The 27,858-nt window shown below is 35.4% G+C and overlaps 5 protein-coding genes across 5 annotated transcripts; 2 read left to right on the top strand and 3 right to left on the bottom strand.

Moving 5' to 3' along the window:
• Positions 1–10,525: 10,525 nt before the first annotated feature.
• LOC133199994 (mucin-2-like) lies at positions 10,526–14,119 on the top strand. Its single transcript, XM_061335769.1, has 10 exons — positions 10,526–10,724; positions 11,473–11,529; positions 11,779–11,838; positions 12,078–12,110; positions 12,308–12,370; positions 12,615–12,647; positions 12,830–12,919; positions 13,018–13,062; positions 13,267–13,353; positions 13,609–14,119. Exons 1-10 carry the CDS (start codon positions 10,526–10,528, stop codon positions 14,028–14,030), a joined length of 1,089 nt encoding a protein of 362 aa, XP_061191753.1. The 3' UTR covers positions 14,031–14,119.
• A 973-nt stretch (positions 14,120–15,092) lies between these two features.
• Positions 15,093–19,819, top strand: LOC133199993 (uncharacterized). Its single transcript, XM_061335768.1, has 2 exons — positions 15,093–18,060; positions 18,202–19,819. Exons 1-2 carry the CDS (start codon positions 15,093–15,095, stop codon positions 19,800–19,802), a joined length of 4,569 nt encoding a protein of 1,522 aa, XP_061191752.1. The 3' UTR covers positions 19,803–19,819.
• Positions 19,820–21,771: 1,952 nt separating this feature from the next.
• Positions 21,772–23,088, bottom strand: LOC133199992 (uncharacterized protein F54H12.2-like). Its single transcript, XM_061335767.1, has one exon. It carries the CDS (start codon positions 23,086–23,088, stop codon positions 21,772–21,774), a length of 1,317 nt encoding a protein of 438 aa, XP_061191751.1.
• Positions 23,089–24,063: 975 nt separating this feature from the next.
• LOC133199990 (uncharacterized) lies at positions 24,064–24,678 on the bottom strand. The gene has a single exon (XM_061335766.1). It carries the CDS (start codon positions 24,676–24,678, stop codon positions 24,064–24,066), a length of 615 nt encoding a protein of 204 aa, XP_061191750.1.
• A 735-nt stretch (positions 24,679–25,413) lies between these two features.
• Positions 25,414–26,780, bottom strand: LOC133199754 (uncharacterized). The gene has a single exon (XM_061335609.1). It carries the CDS (start codon positions 26,395–26,397, stop codon positions 25,414–25,416), a length of 984 nt encoding a protein of 327 aa, XP_061191593.1. The 5' UTR covers positions 26,398–26,780.
• Positions 26,781–27,858: the final 1,078 nt, after the last annotated feature.

Below are 27,858 nucleotides of genomic sequence, written 5' to 3'. Positions count from 1 at the left end.
CACTGCACCACGTCGGCTACACAGAATGACATAGACAGGTTTGTGCTAGTGATAACACTGATTGTGTAAATTCTAATCCTTCCTTATAATTCCAACTTTATGTATCTCTGTGTCTATTTTAAAGATATAGCAATAGCTGCATAGATAGATTCTGAGTGTGCAATTAATGTTTTGTCAGATTCATTGTACAATAGTCTGAAATTTAATTTTCATGCGCATTCATGTAGTTATGATCAGCTTGCTGATTCAAGACAAGTTTCTGTTGTTCACTCCTATTTAGTACATGGTTAATATGATCTATTTATACATGTTTTGCGGGATACTTCTCACCCAATTACTATTGGTAAGGTATTCATGTACAAACACAATGTTTTACTTATGTTTGTTAAACATTATGGTACTAGAACCCTGAAAGTAAGTTTTTTTTGTGTTTACTTGGGACCCTGACTTCCAAAAGCACATGAGAGACGGTGACAGTTCGAGGTAGACCCCATATTTTAGCTACATTTACAATAGGAAAAGTCATGTCCACCTTAGCATATCAAACAAAACCAAAGAAAAATGACAAACCTGTAGGAGTTAAATGCGATACATATCTGGCTTGGAAGTTGTTGATGTCAGGTATAAAATACTTATAAGGTTTAGAAAATAAAATTAAAAAAAAAATACTGTACATTTAGGTGAAGTGTATAGATGACATTCAATAATTATGAACAAGAGATGTTTGTGAAACACTTACCCTCCCCCCCCCCCAATAACTGCAATTTTTCTAAATCCAAAGTGCATAACTCTGTCTAAAATTGCTCGATTTTACTCAAAACAGAACTTGGCCTAGATATTCTTATGATAAATCTGTAAACCAAATTGCAAATTTCATTTCAGTATGTGCAACCTCTGCGAAGAAAATGACAGAAACAAGTTTGTTGTTCTTGTTTTCGGTTTTATTTTGAGAATAAATCGCAGTTTTTACTACACATATATCTTACAATGGCAAATGATTGAAAAACTGCTGCTTGGTATCGAAATACAAGAGGTTGTTGAGTGGCAAAAGAAGATGCTATAGTTTGGCTGAAGAACTACTAATTTGTCCATGCTGACAGAATGCCAGAAAATGGCCACATGATGCTACCATTCAAAACTAAAAAAAGAGATATTTACAACATGTATGTCAATGAAAAAATTGAATGCTTGGAAAGATCTATATTCGATGCACTCATAGTCAGTCAGTCTGCATTTTATGACATTTGGAAAAATGACTTTCCCCATTTAAAGATAAAACAGGTAAGTTTTTTTTTTTAAAACATACCTTGAAAAATGAAGAGGAAAATTAAAGTAATTTGTAATTAAATACATATATATATTAACCTTTCAACAACATTATTTTTATTGGGATATTCTTTTTTCATTTTAGACCATCTTATTTTCCAAGTGTTCTACCTGTGTACACATCGAAAGGGAGCTGGAAAAAACACGTGATCTTTCTAAGAGAGCAAAATTAAAACAAATGATGCGTGTCCATAATCAGAGGCAAATATGAGTGTTTTATATTAATTAAGGGTGCTTGCAAATTAATATTTTAACGATATGGATTCTTTCAATTGTGAATTTTTTCTTCCATTTTGCAATATTTAAATTATAAAATTACACCTTTGCAAAATTGCACAAACACACCCACAAACATATGACATCTTCTTGATCCATTCTAATTATCTAATTATTTGATTATTGTTTATGGTATTTTCAATTGATCTGATGAAACTTAAAGAATAATAATACCTACATTTTCTTTTACCTAAAGGACAGAAAGAAGATATTACTACAGAAAAAGAGATACTGCAAAAAAATATCCTCAGAAGCACATGAGAATCATTATTGATGGCATGGATCAGAGTGAGTTGAATTAGTTTTCCATATTCCAAATTGAACTTCTTTATTTGTATGCTTAAAAATGAAAATTGATCAATTGACACTTTTGTTCCGTATATTTTTCAGGTGAGACGAATTTGCCACATTTCACTGGAAGACTTGTGAAGGTAATAGCAAAAACATTTTGAAAAGAGGGGAAGGAAAAAAAAATTCAGCAAACTGACAAGTAACATTAACTTTGGATATAAGATACTACTTCTCTAGAAAAAGCTTTTCATTTATTTGCCTCCATATATTATTAAGTTTTAGAACAAAATGCTTCATTATTAATTGGTTAGAATAATCTCTGTTATTTATGCAAAACGTATGCCATTGACTTGCCAAGATTCTTGGCAAAACTTACCCTGACCTATTGCATAACAAATTATAAATTTTAAAGTTATATATTTTAGCTTTAACATTTAACGAAAAGTTTATGTATGAAAATTAGAAAGATATATCTGTATCACCATATCTTACAAGGGATTAATTCTTGGCGGGTAATTGCATCACTCATGTAGACAGATATGAAGAACGTGGAAAATTTAAAACGCATTGCTGACAAATATCAACATGGTTTAGTTTATAAAGACAAACAACTTGCAGCATTGACACATATACAGAAAAGTTAAGGTAATACGCTTATTAATCTTTCTGTGATAAAGGCCACGCGTCTCCGCCTTCCGTACTACTTTTTAGACGTTGACGGGGGTATAAGTGGAGTGTAGCGGGAACGATAAACTCTGGATAGAGATTGTTGAATAACCTCATGTTTCCATAGTTAGATTGATTTAAAAAAAAATTAAACTGTGTCTGTAAATTAAATGCGAAATCGGTAAATAAATCGGTAATTGTTTTAAATTTCTAATACATGTATCTTTGAAACGTGATTGATTTAAATTGTGCAATTTACAGGAAAGTCCTATTTTTATATAAAGTAATTTAAAACAAATAGACAGATCTTTTTAATTTAGGTACTCTGAACTTATAAAAAAAAAAATACGCCATATATGACTTTAAATAATTCTTACAAATACTTCTCAGTGTTTAGAATTTTTTTACAGACATACAAAATATATTTAAAATGAATAAAGCAGGGGTTGAAATTTTCCTTGAAAACTCACTTGCCCATGGGCTAGTGATCAGTAAAAAGTCACTAGCCCAAACATCAAACTTACTAGCCCAACTATTTTCTAAACAAAATGAAAACATAACACAAGTAAAAGTTTGACACATTTATTTCATTATTACAGTGATTTCATATTACTTTACTACTTTCATAATACATTTCTGAATCAGGATCTCTGTTTGTATCTTTCAGTTTGTGCCCCTGAATATGTCTTCCTTTGGTGCTTGACAGCAACCACTTAGAAATACTCTCATCTGCAATAAATTCATTTACAGGGGGGCCTTCCGTCATCAGAAGCAGCTGATTTCTAAGATTACTTTGAGTTAATCTAGTTCTTTTGTTTGTTTTTAAAATGTTTTGAATAGAAAACCCCCTCTCACAGCTAGCAGTACTGGGAGAGAGAGTCATCATAACTTCAACAACTTTACAGATAGCACCCAGCTGATTGTTTTCACTTTGTTTTCAGCAATCAATGAAGAAAATACATCAACTAATGGTACATGTCTGAGGTGTCTTACTTTAGCTTTTAAAAGACACCATTGTGATACAATCACTAACTTTTCTTCTTCTGTAAACAAAAATGAAAAGCTTTTGTGATTGACAATTAACATCAACTCACTAACTCCAAATTGGCCAAGTTCAGGTATGAGGACTGGCCAGTTTTTCCACATCGAAAATGCTAAAGAAAGAGAAAGGTGGTTGGTACAATGTTTCAAACCTTTTTGTCACATAGGTGATAACATCAGACAAAAACTTGGTGACTTCATGATCATCAGTGTAATTGAGAGTTTGGGTTTTGTTTGTTTACTTTACACTACTATATGTGCATGTCTCACTATCAAACCTATCTAGGAATTCTTGCATATGAGTTCCTGGATTTGTTTTTAGTGATTCAAAAGCCAATATAACCCCTTGAATAAGTATTGGTACTTCAAACAACAACACAGTCTCAGATTGGAAAGCTTTTGACATATCTGCCACAATAGGTAAAAAATCAAGCATGAAATGAAAAACCTTCACAAATTTGACAGATTTAATTTTTTTCACATAGCCTAGAGCTTTGCTTGAACTTTCTAAACATTTACTGGACAAATTTTTGTCCTTAGATGAGTAACAACCTGCTCAATTTTTTTTTTACAGTAGCAAGCGCTCTAGACTTGCTGGCAAGCCATCTGACTTGCTTTACATTTGAAAAATGCACTAGATCCTTGTCAAGTACCTCTGCAATAGCTTTCAGTTCTCTCCTTCTTTTTGGAGAATAGTGATAAAACTTGAATATTCCTTTAGCAGCCTCATCAAAAACATCACTGAGGTATTTCCAACATTTTACAGCATCTAAAATTGACAATTCTAATTTATGTGCAACACATTGTAAAGATAACAGATCTGGAAAATCTTGCTTCAGTTTCACAACTCCTGACTTTGCCCCAAAGTTAACAGATGCTCCATCAAAATTGTCCATTATAAGAGATGGTGTTCCCTCATGATTTGGATGGAGATCATTCATGTGGATATTCACACCCTTTTCTACAGCCTGGTGCAATGCAGCAAGGATTCCAGAGGCATCTGAAGATTGAACAGCAATTATGTCTATTTGTCTACATACAGGAACTCCAGAATATGGCTGAACATGCCTAATAAATAATTATAGAATAAAAGAATAATGAATTGATGCAGACTTTTTATATTACCATTTTTTTATTCCATGCAATTTTTTTTCAATTATTTTGCCATACAATTCCTTAATCCCACTGACAAGAACAGTTTATCATCTGAAAATACTCATACTGAAACACTTACCGCAAGTACACAATTTCCTGTTCCATTACAGCAGCATCAGTTGAACCATCTGCCAGAATACTAACACAGTTTGTCTTCAGAATTTCAGCCTGAATTTTCTCTCGATATGTTTGACTTATGGCTTCAACAAAACTTTCACAAGCATGAATGTTAATATACTGGCCACCCAAATACAAACCATTCAACATATTCAGTTCATACAAATAGAGATAATCAGTAAAGGGTTTTCCATTCTTTGCAACTGCATAAGCTGTGTTAAAAAGTATGGTCATCTTTTTCTTTTCTTCCTCTGATAATCTGTACATTGCTTTGCCAATTTCTGTGCTTGAAACAGTAGGTAACAGTTTTTCTTTGTATTTATCAACAGCACCACTACTACAGGATTCACTTGAATTTCTAAGTTCGAGTCGATTGTTATTTTGGTCACCAGTTTTAATTTTTGTAAAATAGCGTCTGCTTGCAACAAAATGTTCACTATTTTTATCATGAGAAATCAATGAATCAATTCTAAAATTATTGGTTCCCTTGAATAAAGCACTTGCTTTGTTTGCACATTCAGGAAAGGTCCTACAGTAACTACAATACAAGTAGTAAGGGGGACAGAGTACAGTCAGTATACAGTCACGATGACGTCATGGGGTTTTCCAGACCCCGCCCACATAGGTCATAATATGGGTCACAGTCAAGGGGTGAGTCTACAGTCAATGACGTCATAGGTATCTAAGTGCAAAGAGTGAGTCTACAGTCAATGACCTCACGAGGTAGTTCACAGTCAAGGGGTGAGTACACAGTCACTGACGTCACAAAATTTATGTGACTTATCTTATGGGTGTTAACGGTTACACCCACAATGTATATGACGTTCCATATTTTAGCTGATAACAATCACTATGACTTTCTATATTATGGGCGTTAACGGTTACACCCACAATATATATCACGTCCCATATTTTAACTGATAACAACCAGTAAACCGTTCTATATTATGGGCGTTAACGGTTACACCCCTGAGTGCGATACAGTATAAAATATGACAAGTCCTTGGATTTACATCATTTACAGTCACAGAACCACTGAACCATTCACGGTAAGCACCTGAATAATATCGGAAAATGAAACACAAAACACATGACGCCATTGATATAGGTTTTAATAAGAGATAAACCTTATGATATTATACGATATAAACATTTTTGTTAAAAAATCATTTATTGGTAAAAATCAGTGGACAACATAGCTAGGTTCCTCCGATTAAAATTAATTGCGTTTCAAAGATACTTGTATCAGACATTTGAAACAATAGCTGGTTCACAATGGTACACTATGATACATAATGGTAGTCTTTTTCAATAAAATACAACAAAACATAAAGGTATAATCAATTGAAATTAAAATTTATAACTTTAAAAAATCACAATGGTACACTATTTAAGACAATGGTAGTCTTTTTAATAAAAATACAAACAAATCATAGAGGTATAATCAATTGAAATTAAAATTTATAACTCTTTAAAAATGTTTAGCATAATCAATCAACATGGATGTCTGCAACAGGTCGACTCTTATGCTGTCAACCAACTCATTCATTTTCATAAATATTAAACAAAATATCTATAGGGATAATCAGTTTAACTTAGAATTTACTACAAGAGGACTCTCAAAAAGTCGAGCAACTCACTCGGTAATCCAATCCCTTTGAATTATAGAAAGAAAAGCAACTCTAACATGTATATGTTTCATACAATGTTTGCCAGAGTTAACTTTCTTGGCATTGTTCACAATGGTACACTATGATACACAATAATAGTCTTTTTCAATAAGAAAAAGAGGTATAATCAATTGAAATTAAAATTTATAACTCTTTAAAAAATCTTTAACATAATTAAGCAGCATGGATGTCTGCAACAGGTCGACTCTCATGCTGTCGACCAACTCATTCAGGGCATCCAATTCCCTATGAAGGGGGAAGGCACCGCCAACTACACGTTTTAAGAAATCCAAACTGGTCACAGGTGTAGTGTTAGACTGCCCGGGTGATTGGGTCAAGTAACCACCCTTTGCCGCGGCGGTGTTGAATTCGGGCGACTGGGGCGAGTACCCGGTAATTGTCGCGTTGGTGCTGCAATCCGGCGACTGGGGTGAGTACCCGGTAATTGTCGCGTTGGTGTTGAATTCGGGCGACTGGGGCGAGTACCCGGTAATTGTCGCGTTGGTGCTGCAATCCAGTGACTGGGACGGCGACTGGGGCGAGAACCCAGTACTAGTCGCGGCGGCGCTGCATTCCGGCGACTTGGGTAAGTACCGGGTAATTGTCGCTACTGCCTTGAGTCCCTCCGAGGTTAATGCGGTGCATTCCGGCGACTGGGGTGAGTACCGGGTAATTGTCGCTACTGCCTTGAGTCCCTCCGAGGTTAATGCGGTGCATTCCGGCGACTGGGGCGAGTACCCGGTAATTGTCGCGTTGGTGCTGCAATCCAGTGACTGGGGCGGCGACTGGGGCAAGAACCCAGTACTAGTCGCAGCGGCGCTGCATTCCGGAGACTGGGGCGAGTACCGGGTAATTGTCGCTACTGCCTTTAGTCCCTCTGAGGACCAACACCCGGGAGTTCCGTCTTCTCCTATCCTCTCCTCCAGTTTTTTAAATCTTAAAGGGTCCCTTTTTCTGAATACCAAAAAAAAAAAAACCGGAAAGATAACTACTAATTTTTTTTTCCAAAATTTAATAAAGTAATAACAGCTATTATTATATGCCACATTCAAAAGTTGGAAATTTATTTCGCTTGTATTATATGTATACTATGTACCATAGTATATCAATAAAAATTTAAAGAAAAATAATTGTAAAAATGAAAACACACACACACACACACCCTCACACACACACACACACACACGCACACACCCTCACACACACACACACACACACACACACACACACACAAATAGCCATATGTTACCTTAAGTTGGTGATTATGCTATCGTCATCCCTTCTCTTTTGTTGATCGTCATCTGTTCTCTTTTGTTGCTTTAGTCTTCTGCAGATAAATCAAATATTTACAAACTCACAATGCTACGTCAAGTCCTAGTTGAAATTTGAGGTAATGCATGTATAGTAAGTCTCAAAACGAAATGTTTGAATATGGTATAACATATAAACAATTATGTGTTAACATAATATTAAATAATTGTTAAAGAAATTCATAAAAATAAAACATACCTTTGATTTAAAATGTAGGAATCCTCCGTTTCGGATAAATGTCTTTTTCGAGAGATGGGTTGGCTCTGGGTGTTTTCTTCTTTAGGAGAATTTCTATATCAATATCAATGTTAGGTTTTATATTAAAAAAGTGGGGTTTTCTTATGTAATTATAGAAAATACATTTAACTTATTTCAAATAGTAATATATCTCTTATTTAAAAATATTGTAATTTTATTTTTGTATTATTTTTGTAGAATTTATACTCAATTTTCTTAGCATTCAACTTACCCTGGTTGAAATGCATTAAGGCAGAGTTCCTCTCCTAATGCCACCCATTCGTCCTCAAAATCCTTAAATGTTCTTGCCTTTTCCTGATCCCTTTTTTTTAAAAAAATAATATAACATTAACATTTTTAAAACCTAAATTAATGTTTAAAAAATATAACAAAATATATAAGGGGGTATTTATATAATATATTATCAAAGATGATCACAAAAGATTGGATTTTTTTAAAATTAAATTTGATTTAATGCTTTATTATTTTAACATTTAAGATACATATATTATTAGTTTTACAAAATTTTAAAATTGAAATAGGAAAAATACACTTACATCATGTCTAGATATTTCTGCGCCATTATGTTGGAGGAGGAGGAGGAGGAGGAGGATTGTCTTAAGTTTATAATGGTAATTATTCGACTGATGGTAGAGTGACGGAAACATCACGTATTTATAGGTGTTCGCTTTTGGGTGGGAATCTAAATCATGATTTTACAAAGGTCGATATGGGGGCTAAATGTCCCTTTTTGAGGGGTCAACATTGAGAAAGTCCTAAAAAGGTATTAACGTTCATGTCAAGTCAGCATGGTTGAAAATTGCGCCAAAACTGACATGCGTCTGTTGCGTAGCATTTATCCTTCTACGGATTGGCTTATTTTCTAAAACTTCTCAATGCAAAAATTTAACTAAAGACAACATAATTTTAATAAACTCTTGATCAATAACAATTAAAATTTATTTTAAAAAGACCCGAATAAATTCATTTATTTCCCAAATCACAATCCATCAATCGACAATTTCATATTATGATCGAGCGATGTTGTATTTAACTGGGGTTATTAAACCAGACAATATCTCAGATATATGTTGAAGCTCAGAAAAGGCATAAAAAGTCATTTAACATATAAATAAAGATTATTAATTTCAAAACGGAGAAATTGTAAGGAAATGTGATGTTGGTCTTGTAATGTCTATTATTACATTTTTTTGAAATGAATTTGAATTAATCTATTCTGCAATTAAATTAATCGTTGTTTCTCTATTTTTGTCTTTATGTTGTAAAATTTCATTTTAATATCCAGCAAGAAAATGCGCCAAAACTATCACGCGTCTCTTGTGTAACTCCCAAGGATACAAGTTTATCTATACCTGCATGAGTGTGTTAAAGAAAAAAAGTATGTCAATTTAGCCTTGGAAATTGCGCCCAAACTATCACGCGTCTCCACTGTAACTCTCAAGTTCATCAATACCCGAGTGTTCAGAAAAAAAAAGTTTGTCTAGTTTAGCCTTGAAAATTGCGCCAAACATAAATTAGTATTTATCCTTCTTCGAGTTGACTTATCTTCTAAAACCTTATTAATCTAATAATCAATTATTATTAACATACACACCATAACAATTTTGATCAACTCCCGATCAATCAAAATTAGAATTTATGTAAAAAAAGAGCTGAAAAAAGTACAGCCACTTTCAATATCACAATTCATCAATCGACGATTCCATATCACGATCGAGCGATGTTGTATGTATAACTGGAGTTCTTAAATTGGATTAAGTTTCAGATAAAATATTAGTTATAGTTATTCATCTTAAAGTTAAGAAATATAAAAAAGTTATTATTTATTTTAAAAGCTCACAATTTAATTCATTTCAATTTATTCACTCAAATCCATGTAAATGGTACATGACATATATAAACATATATAACATACATGTATACGTACGAAGGAGAAGGTAAGAGTATTGACCACGGAAAACAGCTCATACTTTTATTTTTATTAATAAATACACAGAATCTACATCATTTTGACACATGACTTCAAAATAAAACTTTATGGATTAGAAAAAAATTTTTTAGTTAAGAATTCTGAATTAGGTTGTAAAACATGACTTAGATAAGCTGATCCCTGACCTGTACCAAAAAAAAGGTTATCTATAAGGTTATAAACTGTGTCATTACCTTATCCCCCATCCCTCCCCTCCAAATAAACAAAACATTTTCTGTTGACAATTGTTTACCATACATCATTTATGTGATAGTTTCTAAACAGACACTCTTAAACAAAAAAATCATTAAAGTGATAAATGGTGTTATTCTATACGTCGGGGGGATGTTGACCGGGGTACTTCGCGCGCTTTTTTATCACGTGCACATATGACCAGTTCAAAGTGTGTAATTGCAAGATGGACGACAGAACGCTCGTAATCATTATGACATGTATTGTATCGGTGCAAAATGCACCTGTAGACAGGAGGGTGTTGACATGTTACTGGCCGGACTGTCGAGAAGTCCGGGTGAACGTGACGGAAGTTCGTGAAGTGTTTGTGACATCCTGTGGACTTAACCGGGTGATTGTCTTCGGGGACCCTGCCATGATAAAGATTCGAGATCTTCGTGGTCGTATTTGTGGTAAGTGCAAATTATGCATTTTTACAAAATTTAAAACGCATGTAAATTAGATTTCGACTCCAACACCCCCCCCCCTTTTTTTTGGGAACAGTAAATCCTGAATCCGCCACATAAAGAAGTATCATTTCAAAACCAGTCCCCCGTCAACACTTTACAAGTGGCTTATGCTACGTCACGTGGTATTATTGATTTTTCTGCTAAAGATGTGTGCACATGTGTAAATCGACCCCTTTCTTATTACGGTAGTTCCTGAATATAACATATGAAGGCCACAGTGTGTTGCTGAATGATCCTTTTTTATTTTTTTAAATAATATATAGTAATCGGTTGTAGGTATTATATAAAAAAAAGTTGTAATCAAGTAACCTCCACACTGAATAGTCGCATAACACAAACGTGTGGCTCAATTGCTAAGCCACGCGATATTATTGATTTCTTTTTTTTTTTTTTTTTGCTTAAAAGGGGTGTGCGTGTAAACCCTGTAATTCCCGAATCCACCACATGAAGATGAGACTTTGCAATGAAATTATGAACTATATTTTTTATTTCAAATAAATGAAACGGTAGCAAGCTACCCCGACACGTGACACCGTGAAGTGTGTGTGTCTTGTGTTACGTCATATTTCTGTTCAAAGACACACATTAACACCCCTCTTCTTTTAAACATAAAGTAAACTGTAGTATGTGTCATTATAATAATCTGTTGTTTTTTCAAGGATAATGTTTTTAGTTCATAATTTTTTTATAGAGGCAACATTCAGTCCTTCACCACCTAAGCATAGTGATACCACGATCGGACAATCAGGTATACATACCCTCCAAATTTATTATTAAAAAGTATCGATCATGGTTGCTACATATGTGACATTGTTATATATGTAGTGTGTAGTAGTAGTAATAGTAGTACCCTAGTACTATTGTAAAAGAATCCTTTTATTTATTTTTAAAATGTAAATTAATTGAAAGACATGTAGTATATGTGTGTGATTAAGAAAAACTGTAGTTTAAAATAATATCTCACACGTTTAATAATATTATAATTGTTTTTTCATAGAGACATCAGAGACTACGCCATTGATCACTAAACCCACACTTCTGTCTACAGCTCAAGCAGGTATGAATGAAAAGCCACGTGATCTAGGAGGTCAGCTTTTTCCCAGAGGCGTGACTTATGCTACATCACGTGACATTATTGATAAATTCCCTCCTCAGTAGTAATGTACTGTAAACATTCCTTTGATTTCGGTTTTTAAAGAAATGCAAAAATAAGCAAATAAATAAAATAATTGTATATGTCCAATAACATGTTGTTTTACAATGGTAAGATTTAATGAGTAATAGTTTTTTTTATAGAGACAACTATGCTGACCAAGTCCGGACAAACAGGTATATACGTTTGAATTAATATCGTTAATTACTTGACTTTTGTTCTATCTGTAGAAGTGGTAATGTAAACAATCTTTTTATTTATTTTTTAAATAAATTAATTGAAAGACATGTAGTATATGTGTGTGATTAAGATAAACTGTAGTTTAAAATAATACTCGCATGTTTAATAATATTATAATTGTTTTTTTTTTCAGAGACACCAGAGACTACGCCATTGATCACTAAACCCACACTTCTGTCTACAACTAGTCAAGCAGGTATGAATGAAAAGCCACGTGATATAGGAGGTCAGCTTTTTCCCAGAGGCGTGACTTATGCTACATCACGTGACATTATTGATAAATTCCCTCCTCAGTAGTAATGTACTGTAAACATTCCTTTGATTTCGGTTTTTTAAAGAAATGCAAAAATAAACAAATAAATAAATAAAATAATTGTATATGTCCAATAACATGTTGTTTTACAATGGTAAGATTTAATGAGTAATAGTTTTTTTTATAGAGACAACTATGCTGACCAAGTCCGGACAAACAGGTATATACGTTTGAATTATTATCATTAATTACTTGACTTTTGTCCTATCTGTAGAAGTGGAAATGTAAACAATCTTTTTATTTATTTTTTAAAATGTAAATTAATTGAAAGACATGTAGACTGTAGTTTGAAAATAATATCTCTCTGATATTTAATAATATTATAATTGTTTTTTTACATAGAGACATCATCATCAGCCACGTCAATAATCACTCAACCTGTGTCGACAGCTAATGAAGCAGGTATGAATGAAAAGCCTCATGATCTAGGAGGTCAGCTTGACTTATGCTACGTCGCGTGACATTTTGTAGTAAAAGTTGTAGTAAAAGTGTAATTATAATAAACTGTTCATGATCCTTAATTTTTTTAGAAACAACATCAACCGTAACAACAGCAGGAATCACTGTTAAAACAGGTAAATACTTTTAAATGAATTACTAGTAACTGATTTTAGTTACTGATTATCCACAAAATGAGATGGTATGTGAATCGCTAAGTGTTGAAAGTAACCATTGAAAGTAATTATGGATTATAAATACTTTAGATTTAACTTTGAAGAACGATAATAATTATAGAGCAACGTTGACATATTGAAATCTTACATTTTAATTTTTTTTAGAATCAGGACAGGAAATTCTGAATAAACTGTTGGCGAAGTTAAATAAACCGTTGGAAGATGGGGAGACACTCTCAGATAAAGCTCTTGGTAATAATGTGGTCAATTGTATTACATTGGGTGTCTGTATTTTGATATTAATTTGTATTTTGTTATTCAGTAGAAAACAATGTCATTTTAAGCGTAAGAAGTCTAATAAAAAAGTGAATCATATTTATAAGCCAAATAATTACAGGCAATCTTTCCAGTTTGATTTGGAAAACGAAGAAGAAGAAGATATAATATAAAGACTACCTAAAAATTTATAAGAATATTAATAATTATACTTCAGTTGATTTTTTATAGGGCTCTTAGCATGGGCGGTTGCAACCACCTTTGCGGTTGCAATTCTGCTGTTAAAAAAGTGGCTTAAGAAAAAGTGTGAGAACTGTGTGAGAGAGGATGATGATGTGCCTACACCACCCCCCCAATCCATTGATGATGAACACTCTTCCTCCTCCTCCACATCCCCTGATCCTGACCTATCTACCATTCACCCCTCCACCCCAACCACCATTCACAATGATGATGATGATGATGATCAGACCACTTTTAATGATGATGATGGCATCAACCCGCCTCCAAGAACCAGTACCCCTCCATCCCCCAATGAAAGCCGAAGACCCCTGATCACTCCCCTATCCTCTGTCACCACCTCCCCAGATGTTGAGGAAGAAGATGAATGCGTAGCTCGAAACACTAGGTCCAAGCGACAACTGAAATTTTAGGTCTTGTTAACGAAAGCAAAACTTTACATGTAAATGATAGTGGTTTTTATGTTTGATTTTTACATTGAGATTCGGTTTTTAATAAACTTTTTACAAAATTGAAAGTCAGTTTTTTAAATAACTCTTTGATTCATTAAAATTTCAGTTGTTTTTAATATTTGACTTTTTACAATATTGAGATTAGAAATCCAGTTGTTTTATTCTAGAGTGGGTAGAGATCAAGTGAGTTGTCTTTCTTGATTTGAAAGTATTTTATTGTATATTTTTTACCGAACTGTTTAGAGGTAATTTGCTGTTGTTTTCAACGCAAAAAAAGGTCACAACATAATTTTGTTGCTCTCTTTGTCATAAGAATGTCTGCAAACATTTTAATTGATTTTTTTTTACCAAAAAATGTTCTCAGATATTTTTGAGGAGTTTTGGTTTTTTTTGACAAAAAATGTCTTTAGGTATTTTTGTAGTTTTGACTAATTTTTTTTGTTGAAAGAAAATGTCTTAGTTAGATTGTGAGGTTTTATTGTCATTTGCTTACATGCTGTTAAATTTTTTTCATAAAAAATGTCTTAAGGTGTTTTTATACATTTTTGACTGTAAATTTTTTTTGTTGATTTTGTTGAAAGAAAATGTCTTAGTTAGATTGTGAGTTTTTCATAGTCATTTGCTTAAATGCTGTTAAATTTTTTTTATAAAAAATGTCTTAAGGTGTTTTTATACATTTTTAACTGTAATTTTTTTTTTGATTTTGTTGAAAAAAATGTCTTAGTTAGATTGTGAGTTTTTCATTGTCATTTGCTTAAATGCTGTTAATTTTTTTTTTAAATAAAAAATGTCTTAAGGTGTTTTTATATATTTTTGACTGTAAATTTTTTTGTTGAAAGAAAATGTCTCAGAGTGTGAGTTTTTCATTGTCATTTGTTTACATGCTGTTAAATACTATAATTAAAAACAAGTGTTCTTATGATTGTTGTTGTTGTTATTTATGAATATATATATTTTAATGTGACAAAAAGATGGGTTTCTACAACATGAAATTGATGTTTTTTAAAAATGTAATTTGAAGGTATGGCACAAGACAGTTTACTAAAAGAAATCCTTGACACCTTGGAGGATCCGGACACCGTGCAGTTATTTGCAACAGCTAATGGTTTAGTCGGTGATGCCGAGGTCGAGAACCGATTAAGGGAACTCCAATGGGATAAGCACATTGACAATTTATGGCAGGAGGTTCTCTCTGATATGGAGTCTCCTCCTAAAAAAAAGTGTCATTCTCTCAATGATGGCAATCAACCTTCTACAAGTAGGCAGGTGGGGGGCGGTGGGGAAAGTTCCGATTCTAAGGACACATTAGCAAAACCTTACTATATATGGAAGAGAGATACCAGGACCTTCAAGAAAAATCTAGCTCGCGACACCACGTTCAAGGTCAAATTCAATGAACAGTGGAGGGGGGATAAATTAATAGATATCCAAAACAAATTACACGAGATGTTCGACGACCTGTTGTCCCAGGCCAGGGGTCACGATGCGGATTTGGGAAGGGTGGTCCTAAGTCATCCGAGTTTAAACAATCCTATCGTCGTGCCGCTGCAGTCCTGGGAAATTCTGAATGCAGATGTCGTCATGTCTGAGATCACCAAGGTACTCAATTCGAACGAAAGCTTACCCGTAGACGAAAACCTGCTAGTTACCATTGGGTCTATTGATTTGCCTAAAGGGGGAGGTAACCCTAGAAAATTACCCATTACAGCTCTTTTCGGTCCTAAAAATAGTATAGAAAGGAAAAAATCACTTTTTCACGTACAAAATAATGACAATTTATGTATGGCCATTTCCATCGGTCTGTGTTTTCTAAAAACGTGTGAGAAAGTAGATACGGAAACATGGAACAATTTAGTGGGGAATGATCCTGGAACGATGCTAGATCACGCCCTCAAACACCGCACTGTTTCTCAAACATATTATGACAATATCTTGAAAACGTCGAGACAAAAAATGCAAAGCGAGTTGGCGATGTGGCTGTGTGAAAAGGCCGGTGTGCCCAATGACAGGTATTTAGGTCTGAATGATATCGAACCTTTCGAAAATTTACTTGATGTCTCAATCAACGTCGTGTCCTCTGCCGTTGGAAACAAATTTGTCAGGGTCACAGAGGATCAGGGTAAGCCGCGTCTCTATTTGTATCACGTGGATTCGGAACAGGAAAAACACTGGCATGGAATTGCTAGGATACAAGGATTTTTTAAGGCGTCGTATTTTTGCCATTCTTGTTTAAAACCGTATAAAAATAAATCAAAACACTCTTGTGCCACCTCTTGTGAAGTATGTTTACATGACAACTGCCCAGAAACAGACGTCCAAATGGGTTGTCGTTCCTGTGGTCGGATCTGTCGGTCAAGGACGTGTTTTGAAAGACACAAACAACAAAGAGTTGTCAAGAAAGAGAGTTATCCCCCCGCCTGTGACGTGTTTTACCAATGTAAAAAATGTAGAGTCACTCTGGAACGTGCTAAGCGCTCTCCCCATTTACACATTTGTCAAGAATGGCAGTGCCCCAACTGTCGGGAATATCAAACCGGGGAACACAATTGTTATCAAAAATCGTTTGGATCTGAAATTGAAAAGAGAAACAAGAAATTTATTTTCTATGATTTTGAAACCCGTCAAGATGACATTTTTCGTTGCGAGAAAGGATATAGACCGTCTTGCATCAGTTGTCGCCATTGTGTTAAAGAAGAACGCCAGTGCTCAAACTGTAGACTCTGTCATCACTGTCGTGACCCATCCTGTGGTCTGCAACAGCACAAAGTAAATTTTGCTGTACTACAGACCACTTGTCACCAATGCGAAAAAGAGGAACTAGTGGAGGGTGCTACCTGTCATTATTGTGGAACACGTTGTGGAAAATGTTCCCGCACCCGAAAAGGAGAATATTTGTATTCCCCTTGTACCGACACTTGTTGGAAAAGGGAACTCGTATTTTCTGGTGACAGCGCTGCCGATCAATTTTGTGCTTACATCACCAGTAAACACTGTAGAGACTCGATTTTAGTTGCACACAATGCCAAAAGTTTCGACTTGTACCCCGTTTTAGAAGTTCTCATCGACCGTCACTCCATTCGACCGAACAAGATCATATATAACGGTTCGAAAATCATGTACATGCACATTGCCCAAAAACTGAATTTAACTTTTGTGGATTCTCTGAATTTCCTTCCCATGAAACTTGCTAAAATACCAGAAGCCTTTGGACTGAAGGAACTCTGTAAAGGATACTTTCCTCATTTTTTTAATACTAAAACCCATCAAAATTACGTGGGGCCGTATCCAGGATTAAAGTATTATGGGTACGATTTCATGTCGACTGGGGAGCGGAAAAAGCTTGCAGAATGGCACGCAACGAAACAGAGCGAAACCTTTAACTTTCGAGAAGAAATGTTGCAATATTGTCGCTCAGATGTTGACATACTGAGACGGGGCTGTCTGGAATTTAGAAATTTAATGATTAAGGTGACGACTATCACAGAAAACATTGTCCAAGCAGACGGAACCGTTAAGAAAAGAACCACGTTTGGAATCGACCCATTTGATTACGTCACCATTGCAAGCGTGTGCATGGGGATATTCAAGTCTCTATTTTTGAAGGGAAAATACAAGATAGAAATCACCAAAGACGGGGAGTCTGATTGGTATGACATCGAATATTTGGAGGGACTAGAAGTGGTCAATATCGATGATTCCTGGACGTCCTTAGTCGACTTAAAAAATGACGAAAATGTGCAGATAGGAGGACGACATTTCAAGAGTCCTATAGCAGTAGTACCTTCTCAAGGTTATACGAAACGCGACAATCACAGTAAGATTTCCATCCAGTGGTTAGAATGGTTAATAGAAAAAAGTCGTCAGCGGGGAACCCCTCTACATATTTCTCACGCTCTCAATGGAGGTGAATACCAAGTTCCTGGCACCAATTATAGATGTGACGGATTTGTTCAGAACCCCAAAGAAAAAGGAACTATTTACGAATTTTATGGTAAGACTTGACCATAGAGTTCACTTTTTAGATCTAACATTTGCCCCCTTTCCCCCAAAACTGGAGGGGGGCGGGGGGCGGCGTATCTTGACTTAACTACGAATACATGAGGGTTTAAATGTTTTTTTTGTATCTATATAGGTTGTGTGTTCCACGGTTGTCCCTCCTGTTACCCAGAAGACCGGAATAACATCAAACATCCTTCCACCAATCAGACAATCAACGAATTATACAATATGACTATAAACAGAGAAAAAGAACTTAAAAATTTGGGATACAAGTTGGTTACCATATGGGAGCATCAATTTAAATATCAGCTGGACAAGAATGTGGCATTACAACAATTCGTGTCGACATTAGATCTTCAAGACAGACTTGACCCACGTGACAGTTTTTTTGGTGGTAGAACCAATGCCATCAAACTACATTACAAAGCTGCAGAAGACGAAACCATACAGTATTACGACTTTACTAGTCTCTATCCATGGACCAACAAGTATTGTCGCTACCCTGTTGGCCATCCTACCATCGTCACAGACAATTTTCAGGACTTGTCACAATACTTTGGACTTGCCAAAATTAAAATTCTCCCTCCCAGAAAACTTTATCATCCTGTGCTTCCTTATAATTCGAACGGAAAATTGAAATTTCCACTATGTAGAACTTGTGCGGACAAGGAAAATCAAAATGAATGTACATGTTCTGTAGAAGAGAGAGCCATTACGGGCACATGGTGTACTCCCGAAATTCAAATGGCAACGTCAAAAGGGTACAAAATATTAAACATTTATGAAGTCTATCATTTTACAGAGTCGTCAAAATACGACGTCGAGTCGTGTGAGGGAGGATTGTTCGCTCAGTATGTGAACATGTTCTTAAAAATTAAACAGGAGGCTTCGGGATTTCCGACCGAATGCGTTACGGAAGAAGCCAAATGGAAATACATAAGGGAATACCAAGAAAGAGAGGGTATACAATTAGACTATGATAAAATTAAAAAAAATCCGGGTTTGCGATGTTTAGCAAAACTATGTTTAAATAGCTTTTGGGGTAAATTTGGTCAGAGGTTAGGCATGCAACAGTCTATGTTCATTCACGGGTCAGAAGCTGAAAAATTTTTTCAGATGCTTTCAGATCCAACGAAAATACCACACAATTTTCACATTGTTTCAAGAGACATACTTCATTTAGAATGGAGTAACAACCCTTTGTTTACTCAATTCGATAACAAAACCAATATATTCTTAGCCTCTTTTACCACCATGTGGGCTAGACTGAAATTATACAGTGTTCTCGACGAATTAAACGAAAATGTGTTGTATTTTGATACAGACAGTGTCATCTTCAAGACTAAAAAGTCGGATGATTTGAGTTATCTACCCATCGGTAATTATTTGGGAGAGTTAACAAACGAGATTTCCCCACAAGATGGTTACATTGTTGAATTTGTGTCAGGGGGTCCTAAGAATTATGCTTACCGTACGCTGTCGGGAAAAGAAGAATGTAAAGTCAGGGGATTTACACTGAACTGGGCTAACTCGAAACTGATTAATTTCGATGCTATTAAATCGATTATCTGTACCTCACACGGCCGACAAATCGAAATAGTCAACCCTTGTAAAATATCGAGGGACAGTAGAAAGAGAAAATTGTTAAACAGAGTAGAAACTAAAAATTACAAAATGGTTTACACCAAAAGGAGAATTCTTCCTAATTTAGACACGTTGCCATTTGGATTTTAATCATTAATGTAAAAAAAACTCAGTTTGTTATGTTATTTTTTTTATTAATTATAATCACAAATAAATGATTAACAAGACATTTTTGTTCATTGTTATTTGTCAATATGTTAGCCAAGGTGTAGTTTTTTTCTTCCGTCGAACATTAGAAATTCCAGGAGGTCTTCCGGCTTTTTTCTTCTTACTCACATAGCCAGTACCATTTTGTATCAAATTGGTTTTATCCATAAGGTCATTGACATTTTGTCCTTGATCTTCAGGGATGATTTCTTGTGCCGAAATAGCTTGAGTCGACTGATCTTTGGCTTGGTCCAATTTTTGAAGTAGATGTTCATATTTAAGTTTCGGTACAACTATCATTTCCCTCGCCATTTGCCTTTGAAATGTTGCACAATAGGTCTTAGTAGGAGTGACACTAAAGAAATATGTTTCAATAAAATCCGACGTTTCTCTCGGTTGCTGACTTCTCTGGATCCAAGGGATCGAATGTACGATTCGTAAGGTTTCAGTTGGTTTATATACTTTTTGGGCAAAGGGCAAGTTCCAGTATAAATGTTAAGTGCTATTTCACTAAGCACATCATACTGTTCACTGGTCAAGGTTTTGACGATTACTTTTTGTTGTGTATTGTCCGCATACACGAGAAATTTTAAAAGAGCCTCGTGTTTCTTTATTGTTTGCTTCATAATTGAATACTGAGACGAGAATATGTAATCGTACTTATTTATATAGGTTGGTAAATGATCATCTCTTCGCCTGGGAAAATACGAGACCTTAGCTGATACTCTCGGTTTTGTGTTGGTTCAAGACAAACATGCAAGTAACCAAAATTGGGTCGAGTTGCGGATTCGTATGCCGCTTTAAAAAAGGGAACCTGTCCTGGTAATATTTGTGATCCAAAAGTGATGGCCTGTTTAGAATCACGGTAATTCTTAAACAAAATTACATTAAGGCAATTCAATGAAATGGTCCTTGCATATTTCCCCGGAGGATATAAGTTCTGGGACAGCATCACTGTAGTCACGTTTCTATGATGAGATGTCACTGTGAACAGATGTACACAATCTTGAGATTGTGCGACTTGTAACATGAGATCATCCAGCACCACTATGGTGTGATTGACCCCCTCTGTATACTGCTCAATGTCTTCTTTAGAAGGCAAACCTTTGTGTAATGAAAAGTTTGGTATTGTCTGCACCATTTCCTCAAACATAGGTTGATGTTCAGAATAAGCATAAATTATTCTATCTACAGGCGTGGTAAACATTCCATTTGCATTTTGTAAAAGTGTTTTAGTAAAATGTGTTTTCCCACTTTGTGTACTGCCACATATTAAAATGATGGTGGGTGTTGAAAACGGTAGCAAGGAACGAGTGTTCCACCATTCATTCATACTGTCTGTGTCCATGTTTCTCAGTCACCAGACTTCCTCAAAATGAAGTTTTGAGTAATGTCATATATATATATATATAAAATAAATTACTCCCGTATATACTTTTCATGAATTTTTAATGATACATAAAATATTCATGCATAAAACTTTTTACAAAACCATCATTGAATTGAATGTCACTAGAAAATAAATTATACACACGATTTAATGACTTTTTGAAACACAATCTTGCAATTAAGAATACCAATACATAAAGTCCGCACAAATCAGAATAACGTGGTTGTAGTTGTACGGATTTGAAATGACAGTATACACTGTTTTTAATAAGAAAGTTTTGAATATCTTGATTGTAATCAGCTGGTGATTTTCCAAGGCTGTCGAAAAACTCTGCTTGCAATGGACTGTACATTAATATTGCCACCCAGTGTTCTCCGGGAAATGGTAAAGGTTGTGTATTGACGATGAAGGCGCTTGGAAATTCTGTAATCATTTGAGGCAGTGTATTACTAGCAAATACACCTTTTACAAATTTTCTTAAGCAAGGATCTGTTTTCACCATATTTAACAGTTGTGATGAATTCATGGTTGAATGTAGTTGATGTCACGTGATTTGTCGACCTCAAGTAAAGATGAAAATGTTGCAAATACTACAACATTGGCGGCTTTGGTTGTTGCTTGTTTGAATTTCAACTCCAGTCTGGTGTTTCCCCTACGAATTAGGTTTAAATACTCTTCTCCAAACCCACACGGATCTACCGTGAATACAAAAAGCGAGTATCCACTTCCAAAATTATCACGAGTGATAATCAGTCCAGCGTCGTTGTTCCATTTCCCAGAGGCTTCAAATAAGCGAGCATAGGCAGCTGAATAATGTCCTGCCGTGAAGTCTGTTTTCAGTGGTCTTCCGGGAACGCTTTCTCCGTTGACGTATACCCCGACATCTGATAATCCCATATGCTCAAAGTTAAATGGGTTACTTGTGTAATCCCCATTCACAGCTTTCTGGTCGACCAGAGCCACCACGATGCGATCGGGTACTGCCTGTGGAAATATATTGTCCCAGTAAAACTCGGTAGATCCTTTGGGTATGGTATTCATTTTCAGCTCATTTCTTGATATGGTATACTTCACAGGGGTGGATTCAATCTGTTTACTGTGGTTGAGTAAAACACCTGGATCTACCCGCACTTTGGCCACTTTATACACAACGTCTTGTAATTCTAATTTGTATGCCGGAGTACTATTGGCAGACATGATGACAAAAGGGGCACTGGACCTAAACAGTTTGATGTAGATGTCTACTCCGTTTATTAGATATTTATCTATATCAAAGATATCTTCCATTAGGTTTCCTTCCAGCTCAAAAACTTTACTTTGCTGAGTATAACTATACCGCAGGACCAGACCGGCATTGCCTCCATTGTATGCGTTCGCATCTTCAAGATTTCCCTCTTCTTTAAAAAACAGCTCAGATTGTTTTTGTGAATTGAGTTCATCTTTCCCGCTAAACAAAATTGTTTTGAGGTAAGCCTTCCACGGGTAGTTATTGGTATTGAAAGAGACTAACTTGTTGTTCAAGTAGACATCCATCTGGGAGAACATACTTTGCAGGGGTAAGTTTACGATACCAGTTTTTTCGTTTGCTGCCATTGTCGATCCATCTGCTTTCAAAATTCGGGCTTTTACATACAATTTACTTCGTTTTAAATCAATGTATTCTGCTCCTGAGCCTGATACTACGATTTCGATGGGTGTGTCAGATACACCTATGCTAGAAATTGGTCTTGCTTCTGTAAAATATACTTTCTCGACTGCTACTTGGTTTGTGGGGGATGCAAAAAGAGAGAGTTCCATTGGTTGAGCTATGTCTTTATTATCACTGCTTAAAAATGCCATTTTTACTGTTTAAAGACACTTCTGTAACTGTCAATGTTAAATTCTTTCTTTTTTCTCGACTGTGTTTTCTTGCGTGGCGCTCGTCGTTGTTTCTTAACAGTCTTCTTTTTCTTCACTGCTGAGGCCTTTCTTTGTTTTGCAGATTTAGTTGACTGTTTTTTCCTCGGATTTCGAGATGTTGTTGGCTTCAATTTCTTTGAAGGAATGACAGAAGATTGTGAATGTGGCCTTTTTATACTCCCCTGTACTTTGACAAATGGAACCCCCTCTTTAACGTCCTTGGCATGTTCCACTTTAGCTCTTTCCTCCACAGCAGCTACTGGAGTCACTTGAGTGCTGTTTTCTACAGGTTCTAACTGCGAGTGAGGCCTCAGCGGGATGACGTAAGACTTGTAACTTCTCACACCTCTCCCAATTTGTTTTGGCTTGTATTTGTAAGGGTTGAATTTTTTCTCTGCCATGTTCTTGTAGAAAGCTTCCCATATTCTGGGATCACTCACGTACGTTTGGCTATTCATCATAAAACGTATGGAAACTTCTTGAAATGAAGTGTTACAGTCACCGGTCCGTTTAAGAATGAAACTAAGTTTCCTTCTCTGTCTGTTATATATATAGCGATCTGCTGTAATTGGCTAATTTTAACTGGAATGTAATAAGGTAGTGTGTAAGTGATACTTTCTGGTTTCTCACCTAGGTATACGCGTCTTAGAAGGGGTGCCTCTTTTCCCCCAATTATCGTTTCCTCACAAATATCACAACACACAAACAACTCTGATTTCTTCTTAGATGACAACCAACTCTCTGTAGAAAATTCTGTCAGGGCAACAGTCCAATATCCGTCAAATTGAATCTGTTTATTTAATTGAACTCGAAAGCAATTGGGTTTATTTTCAAAATATTCAGAGCTGTCCGTAGACGTCAACACCATTCGAACACTCATTTTGAATGAGAGAAATTGCTAAAAAATGATGGCTTTTATTGTTTTTCCAGAGAGCTCTCCGGAATCCATGAATTAAATTTTTTTGGCCATCCTTCCCATTTTACATACACCTCTTTGGCTTTACCACGACGTCTTCTTTTAAGAATTTTCTCCACTCTATAAGAAACGTCTTCTGACTTTATGACTTTTTGAAGCTCAGGCTCATAGAATGTACCTTCTATAGGGTCGTCTGCTAAATCTTTTACCTTGTACACAGGTAATTGACCGCGTTTGTATCTTTCACTCACTTTAAAAAACTCTTCTGTCCATTTCTGTTGGTAGTCTCTTTGAAAAGGGTATTTTAGTTGTGATATTCTGACATTATCTCCAATTTTTAATTTGAAAAAGGGTTTCACTCTTTTTTTCACTTTTGTTTTGCTTGATTCATTAGACTGGTTCAGATCGTTTTTGGTCAGATCTAGTTTTGTTTTCCCCGAAAGATAAGACTCGAGTCTTATTTCATCGACATTTTCTTGGTTCACATTGGTTGGAGCATTCCCACCTAATGATCTGTGAGGTCTATTGTTGTAACTGTTTACCAAGTCTTGCAAAACATTCACAAAACGGTAGGTTCGATTCTTCATGAAATAACGATACATTAGGTTCTTCATGGTTCGAATTACCCTCTCGGCATAATTTGCTTTTGTTTCATTTTGAGTGTATATGACGTTTATTCCCTCTTTTTTCAGAAATGTCTTTACCCAACGATTTTTAAATTCGCTACCCTTATCTGTTCTAAGGGTGTTAGGTTTTCGTCCTTTTTGGAAAACTGATTTTAAACCATCAACAATGTTCTGATGATGTTTATTTTGTAAGGGGACTATAAATAAATATCGACTAAATATATCAATAAGCACTAATAAGAATTTAAATCCATCATTATGGGATGCAATGTTTGAAACGTCTGCCAAGTCACCATCCCACATAGAGTCAATGGTGTTCACTATCACCTTTGAACGCGGAAATGTTTTACGAATAGGTTTATACAGACTATAAGAATCTTCATTGTTTAAAAACTGTCTTATTCTCCGTCTACCAATCTTGTATTTGCCTTCCTGTTTAACAGCTTGATATAATTTTTCAGGCCCTGCATAGGCCCCCGATTTACCGGGGGTGTAGTAGAGCTCTCTTAAGTAATCCGTATAGTCTGGCATACTGAAACATAATAATGATCTCTCTCTTCGGTTGTAACATTTTATATCATTGTAAAAAAATACAAGGTATATTTTGAACTATTTTATTTTGATATTGTTAGAATGAAATAGTAACATAAAAGATAGATACACAATAAATAATAAATAAATGTTACACCCATATCATTAATTATGTTGGATTAGTGTTCATTGTCATTCAAGATCATTTTCAATGGTTTCCCTGTCTTGTAAATCACCGGCGTTACATTCCATTGATATATTGTCTTGTGGATCGTAGCCAAAGGGGGTACATTCCGGGCAGCTTAACATTCCAAGCTGATTTTGATGAGACTCGCTGAGCATGCAAAGTTCAATGTCTTTTAGTTCTGGAACACATTCATGCATCTCCCCGATGACATCGATAAGTCTGGCAAATTTGTTTCTGTTTAGAGTTACACCTTTCCTTGTAGGTATAGGTTCTTGAACATTGTCTGGCTTCCAAAAGTGTCTTATGTCCACTGTCGGATAGCCTGGTGATAACGAAACGAACACACCTCCACCAACATGCCACTGTGCTTCTTCATCCTCTTTTCCAGTATTGTCAATGTAGTCTTGAATATCTGGTAAGAGAGATTCAAACTTTAACCAACGGGCTAAAGGAAAGGTAACTCCCTTCTTGGTGGCAATGAAACGACCATGCGATTCTGTGAAATGACGGATGTGGACGTAAATCTCCCCCTTAAAAGGCATGACGGTGAGGAATAGGTCATTAAAGTCATCCAAACTTATCCTACATCTTGGCTCCTGAGACTGTTGATGATCGACTTTCTTTGATTGATTTCTGGAACCTCCTCTTTCTTTAGTATTAACGACTAATGATCTTGCCATGTCCAGCTTCTTTTCGTACTCAGACTTTGTGTCATCATCCTTATTCATTAGGAGTCGGGATAAGTCAGCTTGATTGGCTTTCATTAATGCCATTCTAAGTCCCATAAAAGCTCTCGAACCTCGACGTAAAATGAAGCTGATCAATTTTCTGTTTTTGTCATAGCTGGTTTTCTCAGCGTCTATCTGTTGTCTCATTTCATCGGTAATTATGTTTGAGGCGTAAAGATGTCCCGCAACAGGAACAGCCATCATCTTCTTCACCAATGTCGAGTAGTTTGCCTTAATCAAGTCTTGATGTTTTTGCTCCATTTCTGCTGCTGACAAGGATCTCACAAGGAACAAAAAAAGCAGAGTTGTATCCTGTCTGAGATTTGCTCAGAACTGATGAAACTTTTTGAAATTTTCAAAGTTTATATATGATTCAAGTCACGTGGCTATTGACTGTAGAATCATGTCTGTAAAATGAACCAATTGTAGAATTTTTGACTGTAGAACGCACCGACTGTAGAATGCACTTCCTGTGGAAATCTGTTGACTGTAGAACGCACTGACTGTAGAACAATTGACTGTGACCTCTTGATTGTACAAATGTCTGTTTACATACTTTGTAAAATTAACTTGTTTTTTTTCTTAATCAATAGGCACATTTGACAGTTATTTTTGCACAACAAAGTTCTTTCGGTTGGTTTTTATGAATTTACGAGTTTTTTGAAGCGTCTCAAGTAATTCCTTTGTAGTCTTGTACAGTGTTTTTCCAAAATAATAAGCACATGCGTGGCGTGTTTCTTTTTTCCTCATTGTTGCAGAGAGCTGCACGTCCATTCCCTCTGTTTTCCTTTTAAGATCATTCACTAACTTCGTTAGTTTTTTCCACTTTGATAATGGTATGTTTAGATTCTCTTTTTTAAAAGTCTTAAGTTTCCCTTTAATGGTAAGTGCCAGTTTCTGGCATTGCATCAGGTACATTAAGATCCACACTAGATCTTCTTCTTCTCTTCTTGTTAAAACGAGAAAACAGTCGTTCAAGCGTCGAATCCATTGGAAAGATATTCTCCTCAGCATTCTCTCTACTACAAGACCATCCATTTTCACAGTATAAAACACTGTATGCTGACTTAACACACTGGCACTTATTTATACATATTAGGCGAAAATGGGAGACACTCCCTTTTTCCTATTTTTCGTTCTTTTGACTGTAAAGTGTACATTGTTTGAACTTCTGAAGAAGCACAGGTAATAAAATATTTTCCGTTTGTTGAACTCTCCTCTTAAAATGAGCTCTATCTATGGCAAATTCCATCCAAATCCCCTTTCGATCTTCATATGGAATTAAAATTACTTGTACATGATCATTAAATTTAAGTTTTTTTATGCATCCACTCCCTCGTTGAATTTTTAACATAGCTATATTTTATCAGGAATGTGGGAAGTATTTCTTTGGCATAATTCGACGTTTTAGTAGGTATTCTTCAGATCCCCAGCAGTCTGCAATGTCATAACCATTTTTCATTTTTTCCTTAAAATCAGCAATGCAATCCTCTTTTTTGTCAAACCATTGACTTTCTTGCAATGTCCATTTGTTCTCATTTCTTCTTATAGCACTCCAGGCTAAAATTTTCCACTTGTACTGCTTTTCCTGAGTATTCATCGTCATAACAAAAACAAATTAAATGTTTGTGGTATTTATTGCTTTTTTTCTGTATTTGACTGTGAAAAAACCTTGTGAACACACTTTGACACACTAAACTGTGAAATGCTTGATCTTGACTG

Source organism: Saccostrea echinata, unplaced genomic scaffold (genome assembly GCF_033153115.1).
Source record: "Saccostrea echinata isolate AGI-Se365-2 ecotype Australia unplaced genomic scaffold, CSIRO_AGI_Sech_v1 ptg000036l, whole genome shotgun sequence".
Taxonomy (NCBI): domain Eukaryota; kingdom Metazoa; phylum Mollusca; class Bivalvia; order Ostreida; family Ostreidae; genus Saccostrea; species Saccostrea echinata.
Note: the sequence above shows the minus strand (reverse complement) of the source record. Positions and strands in the feature narration are given on the sequence as shown.